Source organism: Carya illinoinensis, chromosome 5 (assembly GCF_018687715.1).
Source record: "Carya illinoinensis cultivar Pawnee chromosome 5, C.illinoinensisPawnee_v1, whole genome shotgun sequence".
In the NCBI taxonomy this organism is placed as follows: Eukaryota; Viridiplantae; Streptophyta; class Magnoliopsida; order Fagales; family Juglandaceae; genus Carya; species Carya illinoinensis.
Window position 1 is genome coordinate 20,036,762 of NC_056756.1, and position 8,783 is coordinate 20,045,544.

Sequence of the window (8,783 nt, forward strand, 5' to 3'; positions counted from 1 at the left end):
CCTAGAGAGAGAGAGAGCCTCACGCCGACTCAACCCACTAAGTAAAAAAAAAAATAAGCAGCAAAATAAAAAGTGATGAATGAATCAATCCCTGCAAAACCCACACAGCAGAAAAAATAAAAATGAGAGAGTGCTTTCGTGCCTTCCCAAAAATGGAAAAACAGAAAAAAATAATAAAATGAAACCGACCCAGAGAGAGGGCAACACCCCACGCCGTTCGGCACCCAGGTTAAAAAAAAAAAAAAAAAAAGTACAAAATAAAATCCCATGCCCAAAAATCAAAACTGCCCCTTGCATCTAAGTTGATTTCCTCTGCATTGTGCTCCTGCTCAACGTTGAGGCCACGGTTTCCACAGAGTAGTTCCTTATGCGTGGTTCTGTCCGTTAGTGCCCTAGTATCTTTTCTCTTGCAGGTTTAGTTATATCCTTTCCAAAAATACTATGTAAAAATATTTGTATTAGCATCAACAAGGATAAAATCGATGTAGCTTACCAGCAGCAATATACATCTTTTTAAGTGTATAAACATTAAAATTTTATCAATGAGTCAAGTACTAAAAACTACTGCATAATTAAATGCTTAATTCACTTTTAATTGAACAATTTATTTAATTTATCATCCTAATCATGTAATTTTTGACACTTTATCGCTTGTCATCTTCAAACAGTAAAATGATAAGCAATTCTATATCATGGATAGAAGGAGGGAGCGTTAGAGAAACGAAAGAAAGCGCCATCACAACCGCCACCTTTTCTTCTTCACACAATGTGCCAAAAAGAAAATTTGAAAAAAATAAATAAAGAATTTTGAGGCAGAGAATACAGATTCTATTTCCTTGTCAAACTGAACAGCCTACCGCCCGTCACTTCTCATCCGAAGTTAAGCAAGCAATACCTACTTTTCCTTACGTCTGCCTCTTACTTTTCCTTCAAGTACAACTCTAGCTCTCTCTCAAATAAAGCCTAGTTGTTGGGATATCAAGGATATTGATGCTGTTGATTATTCATTCTGCAGATCTAACCTCCCTTGACCTACACGTACTCTTGAAGGTACTCTCATACCATCAAATATTCCCATTGTCTGCTCATTCAATCTTCGCCATTTTTATTTTATTTTTCTATTTCTGGGCTTGAACAGTACATTTGAACTCGCCACCAGTCAGGCCAAGTTTATACTCTGGATTGCCCTCATCCAAGTATTACGTGACACACAAAAGTGTCTTGGAAGTAAGTTTATCTATTCAAATTGTCTACTTCGTGTGATATATCCGTGATTTCAATATTTAACAAAGAATTAGATTCATTCAAGAAAGCAACTATGCCCTTCGGATTGGTTGCAGCGTGGAACAAGCGCCGGAGAAGCAAGTCCCATGACACCATAGACCCTTGTATGTTCTGCTTGTTTAAGTTAAGCATTATAACAATTTGTGATTTAAAGTTTGTTCTTGTAGCCCTATAATTCATATTTGTCTTCGGAGCTTTTCAGGGATTTATAAACCTCTGGAATTTTGGCAACTTGAAGATCAAACCCCTCAACCCAAGAAAAGGCACAATGGATCATCAGTTTTCACGCTCAAAGAAATGGAAAGAGCAACAAACTCATTCAGTGAAGAGAATTTTCTCGGAAAGGGAGGATTCGGACGAGTTTACAAAGGCACTCTGCGGTCAGGAGAGGTGGTAGCAATCAAGAAAATGGAGCTGCCACCGTTTAAAAAAGCCGAGGGGGAGCGAGAGTTCAGAGTAGAAGTTGATATGTTGAGCAGACTTGCTCACCCAAATCTGGTTTCCTTGATAGGCTATTGCGCTGATGGGAAGCACAGGTTTCTGGTTTACGAATATATGCAGAATGGAAACCTGCAAGATCATTTAAACGGTTGGTTACGATTGTTATAGAAACCAATTCTCGTTTCAGAATCTACTCTTTATAACTTTTGTTAATCTACGACTGCATATAGGTATTGGGGAAGCAAAAATGGATTGGCCTAAAAGACTCAAAGTGGCCCTTGGAGCAGCTAAAGGACTTGCTTATCTCCATTCTAGTTCTGACGTTGGTATTCCAATTGTTCATCGAGATTTCAAGTCCACCAACGTTCTTCTAAACGCCAACTTTGAAGCAAAGGTAAATTTATTGGAAATTTCCCTCAATGATTTGTAATTATCAGGCCATTGGGTTTTTTCTTCTCTCTTTAATGTTCAAGACTGACTTGCTAATTTTCATAGATATCCGATTTTGGACTTGCCAAATTAATGCCAGAGGGCCAGGAGACCTATGTAACAGTTAGAGTGCTTGGCACATTCGGCTATTTTGATCCCGAGTATACATCGGTATGCATCCCTGTTACATGTAACAACTTTTCAATTTAATACATGTTCAATGCTCTCAGAGTTGTTTTGCTCTCTTTCTTTCTCCGTGTCACGTATAAACTATTGATCTACATGCATTCTCCAAGAACTCATTGTTCCCAGGTCTGCAACGATATGCGGACAATACTGCAATATATAAAAGCATGGTTTATACATACAAATATAGACATACATTACCAAAACTCCCTAGAAAATACAAAGCGTCATCCATTTAAGTTGCAGCAGCACGATTGTGTTCGCGTCTGCAGATAATTGGAAGAAATAGATCATTTTTCAATGTTAGTGTTATATATGACCAGTGTCCGGGGCTTCGCCCCAAGGCCCCCAACTAATCCCCAAGTATATGCAACTTGGCATGGACACCCAATTAGCAGTTCACATCAGATCCTAGGTGTCTCCAAGGAAAACAAATAGATTACTCAATAGGTGCAAAGCTACAAATTACAAGGTAGGTCTAAAATATTATTTTGAGTTCTATGTATGCCATGTTGAGCTAGCACAGGAAAATTTTCCCTCGATAAAGGTTGCAGCTGCAACAATATTCTGAGTATCCCACCTGTACGGTAGGACTTGTAAGCAGCTGCTATGTTGATTCAGTTCTAATGTGACTTGACAGAATACCATATGGCCTGGACTGTTGCTCTGAATGCCCTCACAGAATACAGTGATTAATATCTTAAATGTATTTCTTACATGGCAACACGGCGTTCCAATTGGACCAATCCACACTCGAAACAAACACATAACATATGAACATATTCCAAACAGTTTTCAACAATACCGAGTATGCAAAACAAAAACAATATGCTGTTGTTCTACAATTTAATACCTCACTTTCTAAATACTTTGCTAGTAGAATTTGTTCTCTTCTCTTCTCTTCCCTTCTTTTCTTTTTTTCTCTAATTCCGGTGGATTTAACAAGTGGACTCTGAGCATTGAAATGTCTGCTTCGACAACAGACAGGGAAACTCACTCTACAAAGTGATGTTTATGCATTTGGAGTGGTTCTTCTTGAGCTTCTGACTGGACGTCGAGCCGTGGACTTAAACCAGGGACCAAACGATCAAAACCTTGTACTACAGGTAAGAAAAATGTCTTCCAAGAATCTTTGGAACTAAAAATGACAGAAGGGTAAATGTACATTCCTTTATATTTCAGGTAAGGCAAATATTGAATGATCGGAAGAAACTGCATAAGGTGATAGATCCAGAGCTGAGCCGAAGTTCGTACACCTTGGAGTCTATAGCCATGTTTGCAAACCTGGCATCAAGATGTGTCCGTATTGAGAGTAGTAAGAGACCCTCAATGGCAGAATGTGTAAAAGAAATCCAAGTGATTATTTATTTAAATTCAAAAGGCTTGGGCACGGCTATGCACACTTTAAGAATGGTCTAATAAAGCCCAATGTTTTAAGCAGGGTGTAAGTGCTCTAAGTGAATAAAAAAGAGGAAGAAGATCCTTTATATTCTATCAATGACTCTTAAAACTATATAGCTCGTGATCCTGCAACCGCAACATTACAACCATGATATCACTTGATAAGGTTTTATAAGAAAGAGAAAACAGATATAATTTTAACAGAAACAACAGCAGCAATGCAATACGATCACATTGAATGTGGCTTCTCGGTTTACAAACAAGAGAACCTGGCAAGTAAATCAACAATATGAAGGTATCATTTCCTACTATGTATAGTTTTCTGCTATCATCACCTTTTGTCCGGAATTTTTTGCTCGGTGACCTTTGCTTCTATAGGCTATACACACTGGTTCTGTTTCCCGAACTACTTATGCTATATGCTATTCACTAAGTTCAGGAAAATATAATTAAAAGGTCTAGAAAACTTATATTTTCTAGTTTCTGTTATAAATTATCAAATTTTCTATTTTCTATTATATGTATTTTTGAAACCCAGAAACAGGAAGAGAATTGCATGAAGTTCCAATTCTTCAGCAGTACTTGATATAGTTCAACCGTCCATATTAACTTATTAAGTATCACCTGGAGTTGATAAATCACTTCTACTACTCATGATTGATGTGGTATTAGTTTCAGAAACTCGGGACATAATCTTTTATATTAAAACTTCAAGATCACACATATACAAAAAATAGATCACAGAGATCATAACTGGAAAGATCATCAAGATAGGATTGGCTCATCTTATAACAAAAAAGGGACTATGATCACATGGAGATGCTTGATGCAATTTACATGCAACAAAAGGGGAGCCCTACCATACACAACAGAATACAAAAAGATGCTGGAGTATCAAGGTTCACCTCAAAGCAACAATTCAACCCAGCTGGTCGATTATTGCAATCGCGTTGACTCATGTCCTGGAAAATAACCCCAAAAGGCCTATAAGGGAGTTAAAAAAAATGTAATAGGAAAAGATTCATATATCTAATCATTGCAAGTGCAACTTACAGAAAGATCTACCCAAACAAAATCGAGATATCAATGGAAAAGCATACAATATTAATTCACATCCATGTAAGCGTGTGTGTAAGATAGAGAGAGATTAGGGAAAGCGGTGCAAGATTCTTTTGTAAATAAATAAAATTGACAGTAAATGCTTGAAAGATAGTGAAAGCAGCACATGAAGGTCGTAGATTCTGTTGTAAATAAATAAAACATGGCAGAAAATGCTTGTACCTCATATATATAGTTATGGTCCACGTATCCATTCAAGATGCTCATTCTTCATCAGAATCTGACATATCAGAAAGGCTTCTTCGGGCTTGAAGTTTCTTGCACATCAAATGCTTACGTCTCTGCAACATCAACAGGATTAAAATACTATCTGTCTTGACGATGCTGTAGCCTGCTTTTGCATACATATTGAATGGAGCTGCATCAATCATTCTGCAGTGTAAGTAGACCTCTCTTGAGAAACTCATCTCCGAAATTAGTTCCTCACTTGCCTTTAGGAGATGCCAGCCAATGCCCCTCCTGAAAGATACAAAATATAAACTCATAAACGTGAATTGCTGTGCTAAATATAGAAATGCTATCACTTTTGAAAGTGTGAAACTGGTTCTATAGCCCTGAGAACCTTCAATTCAGATTAAAGTTCACAATAAAGAGTCTAAGAGAAGAGAAAAAAGGTTATAATATCTTTTTAAATAATCATTGACTAATATGACCATGTATATTAAGATGCAAGTATAATTTTACAGCCTTTCACATTAAGATCCATCTCGAAATTTTATATCAGAATTTTCCATGTTTAGGGTAAGAAGGAATAAGTTTTTCACAATCATATGCATTCTTTTCTCATCTGAGTCGATCCTAACTTCTGGTGTTTCCCAACTGTTCAGCCTCTTCATACCCAATTTGAATGATGAACTCCAGAAGTTGTAAGGCATTAGTTGTCTGCTAGAGAAACGAAGCATGACTCCTTGAATAGAGAATTTGGGTATTCACACACATTCTAGGCAAATTGGGATATGAATATAGGTCAATGCCTGACTAGAAGCTAGAAAGCTAGGTGGGAGTTCTACTTTTATCTATAAAAGAACGATCAACATATATACGGGTGTCATGACGGCATTGTTGTGCCAGCATTTATCTACAACAATAAGAAGGAATAACAATCCAGGAAACCCTCACATTAGATAATCGCAAAGAATAAACAATCACAATACATCCATCTACAATCTTAAGTCCTAACTATCTGGCTATATAACATCAAAACAGCTGATACAACAAATACAGACTATCATCACAACGGCAATGACAGGACAGCTCAATTCCCCCCCTCTTTGACTTCTGTTAGCTCAAAAGACGATGTAATTTAAAGATACTAAAATTACAAGTACTTGGTTAGATAATTCAATGACGATGTAATTTAAAGATACTAAAATTACAAGTACTTGGTTAGATAATTCATCGCCAGTAATTGACTCAAGAGACTGCATTCCTAGTTTACAAGACAGTTACTGGAGCCAAAAGGTCTGCACTGCTTCAATCTTTGACTTCTGCATACTCAATTGCTAACGATGAGGCCATAAAAACAATGATGTGACCTATGATAACAGCCAGTAATATCCATCTCCGTGTGTATGTGTGCACAATTATCCTCCTTACTAGAAATCCAACTAACATTAGAAGGAAAAAGAACAAGAAGTACAGATTGAAATCCAGGCACATCATTACAAATATAATTGGCCACCCAATGATAAAGGGTTTTAACGGGAAAAATCTACTGTTTGATAAGGGTATCTCGCTAGTTTACTACTATCTATAAACTATTTACTACTTTTTATTATTATTTAATATTTTTTACTACTATTCACATATCACTGAGACCACTTCAGCATTCAAACGTCTATCCCAACTCTTGCCCTTATTCCCAAGAATTTCAAAATACCCCTTTTAGATCGACAAATTATACACTTGCCACCACAAGGATGTGTACACTTTCCCTAATGTTTCCAAGGTCATTTTGACAGGGACCCTAAATATAATCGATCCCCTGCCATAGTTTACTAGTGCTCATTTTAACATGAGCTGTTATTCTAGTCCACAGAAATGCACTCGTTATTTCTATATATTTTTATAGCAGTAAAAAGTTCATTGCTTATTTCAGTGTTACGGTAGAAGACTCGAGAAGAGTACACAAAACTATACTACTTTGCTACAGAAAAATAAGGCAGTCCCTAATCACCCCAAGATACTCCTGTCAACATAGCATGCGAACCCACATTAACTTGTACTAGCCCAACAAATAATTTCTGTCTTCTAAACATGGAATTCAAATATCAAAGAAAACAGAAAATTGGGAATGTGAAACCTAACTGTGAAAATCCAGCAATCGAAGCAAAAAACAGACCTGCGAAGTGGCTTTTTGACGGTCATATTACAGATATACGGTGAATTCTTGGGAGGAGTAGGCGTGGGAGGAGAAGCATTTGCACCCCTTTTATCAAAGCAAACCTCAACAGTCCCCGCCAGCTGCTCTTCTTGTACTGATATTCCATTTTCTTTTCTTCTGTAAAAACCAATAAGCGTGGCGGTGTGGGGCATTAGAGATCGTCTCTCAATCAAGTACTGTTTCACTAAAAACCTCAGCAGGGACAGGTACCCAGAAGGCCAAAGCATGGACTCTGCAAAGGATTCGGCAAGCAAAGCAACGGTAGCGTCCATCTCCTCCGCCCTCATTACCCGAATCGACAATGACCCAAATTCCAGCTCTCGATAATACTCGAAATCCCCAAGGAGTTTGAGCTTTTCAAGTTCTTCATTGCTCAGAAACCGACCTGTTCGAAATGGGTCTTCAGGATAAGAAGAGCTTGTGGCTGTTGAAGGAGTGGAGTGGGAGGAAGAGGACGAAGATTTGGAGGCGTAACGATTGTATTTGCGAGAAATAAGAAGTGGGTGTTTGAGGATAGGCGGTAAGGGAGTGAAAAGATGTGTTGGGTGGGGTTTGAAGTGCGTCTTCAAGGAGAAGTGATGGTGTTGTGGATCTATGGAGAAAGAGAGCGAGACTGTCGCAGCCATAGAACGCAGATCCCGGTGACTTTTCAATTTTTTTGGAGAAGAGAGCTTCTACTCATCTGCCTCCTTCCCACATACACCACACGAAACTGGTGACGTGGCTTTTTCGTTTTTTTAAATGAAACGCAGGCGTTTCAGTTAGATCTTTTAAAATATTCAAACCCAGATCTTCGTAAAATTTCTTATAATTTAATTAAGAATTACATTCTCTAAAATCCTTTTAAAAGTTTTATTCATTTTTTAAAAACTTTATACATATCATTCCTCATCTCTATCTTTATTCTATTAAGTAATATTTTTTAATTCTTTTTTTATTACTTTTTTCTTTCACTTCCATTTACAATTTTAGGAAAATGATAGACTTGCTATTCCATTACAACTTATTTACTATTTTTTTTAATTTTTTATTTTACTTAATGATTAAGAAAGTGAGAATTAGTAAAATTATATATCTTTTTAATTTTTTCTTAATGATTAAGAATGTTAAAAAAATACTTAAAATAAAATGAAATAAAAATAAAAAAAAAAAAAAACTTAAAATGCATTTGAGTAGTAGATGGGTGATAATAGGGTAGTAAGGCTATCACTATCCACAATTTTAACTACTAACTCTTTTATCTTATTATCTTCTTTTCAAATATCACATTCTACTAAATACTTATACAATTTTGCCTACCAAATATAGTATTATTTTTCAAACTAAAATTCCATATTATAAAAATAGTAATTTTTTTAATATGTGCATTTTCTAACATTATGGTATTTTTTTTAATATCTACTATTTATTGGTTTCTCTAATGATAATACCTAGCCACATATTGATGATAAAATTTGAATGTCATTTCTGTAACGGTAATATTTTTTGTCCTTCTCTAGCAGTAAGATTTTAAAGACTTTCTCCAACGATAACATTTTGA

General features: G+C 36.3%; 2 protein-coding genes across 7 annotated transcripts; one reads left to right on the top strand and one right to left on the bottom strand.

Moving 5' to 3' along the window:
• The first annotated feature begins 840 nt into the window (after nt 1–840).
• Nucleotides 841–3,834, top strand: LOC122310794 (probable serine/threonine-protein kinase PBL28). Of its 2 annotated transcripts, none has more exons than XM_043124938.1 (8): nt 841–1,050; nt 1,139–1,227; nt 1,310–1,388; nt 1,487–1,873; nt 1,956–2,119; nt 2,221–2,325; nt 3,324–3,446; nt 3,523–3,834. In XM_043124938.1, exons 3-8 carry the CDS (start codon nt 1,319–1,321, stop codon nt 3,757–3,759), a joined length of 1,086 nt encoding a protein of 361 aa, XP_042980872.1. In that variant the 5' UTR covers nt 841–1,050; nt 1,139–1,227; nt 1,310–1,318; the 3' UTR covers nt 3,760–3,834. The 2 variants fall into 2 exon arrangements, with proteins under 2 accessions (XP_042980872.1, XP_042980873.1); XM_043124939.1 differs by having other exon boundaries at nt 844–1,050; nt 1,341–1,388.
• On the bottom strand, nt 3,000–7,929 carry LOC122310795. 5 transcript variants are annotated; one of them, XR_006242679.1, is made up of 4 exons: nt 7,202–7,929; nt 5,023–5,319; nt 4,647–4,725; nt 3,000–3,624 (listed from the first exon to the last, which is right to left on the bottom strand). XR_006242679.1 is itself a non-coding variant. In XM_043124940.1 (3 exons), exons 1-2 carry the CDS (start codon nt 7,867–7,869, stop codon nt 5,064–5,066), a joined length of 924 nt encoding a protein of 307 aa, XP_042980874.1. In that variant the 5' UTR covers nt 7,870–7,929; the 3' UTR covers nt 3,000–3,624; nt 5,023–5,063. The 5 variants fall into 5 exon arrangements, 1 of the variants encoding a protein (XP_042980874.1); XR_006242681.1 differs by having other exon boundaries at nt 4,602–4,725; XR_006242678.1 differs by having other exon boundaries at nt 4,647–4,703; nt 7,202–7,928.
• Nucleotides 7,930–8,783: the final 854 nt, after the last annotated feature.

Excerpts from the sequence above, each read along its gene's own strand:
- LOC122310794 (XM_043124938.1), top strand. The coding sequence starts at position 1,319 with ATGCCCTTCGGATTGGTTGCAGCGTGGAACAAGCGCCGGAGAAGCAAG. Across the intron at positions 2,120-2,220 it reads ACGCCAACTTTGAAGCAAAG|ATATCCGATTTTGGACTTGC; the intron begins GTAAATTTATTG and ends TAATTTTCATAG. Across the intron at positions 2,326-3,323 it reads TTGATCCCGAGTATACATCG|ACAGGGAAACTCACTCTACA; the intron begins GTATGCATCCCT and ends CTTCGACAACAG.
- LOC122310795 (XM_043124940.1), bottom strand. The coding sequence starts at position 7,869 with ATGGCTGCGACAGTCTCGCTCTCTTTCTCCATAGATCCACAACACCAT. Across the intron at positions 5,320-7,201 it reads GTCAAAAAGCCACTTCGCAG|GAGGGGCATTGGCTGGCATC; the intron begins GTCTGTTTTTTG and ends TGTATCTTTCAG.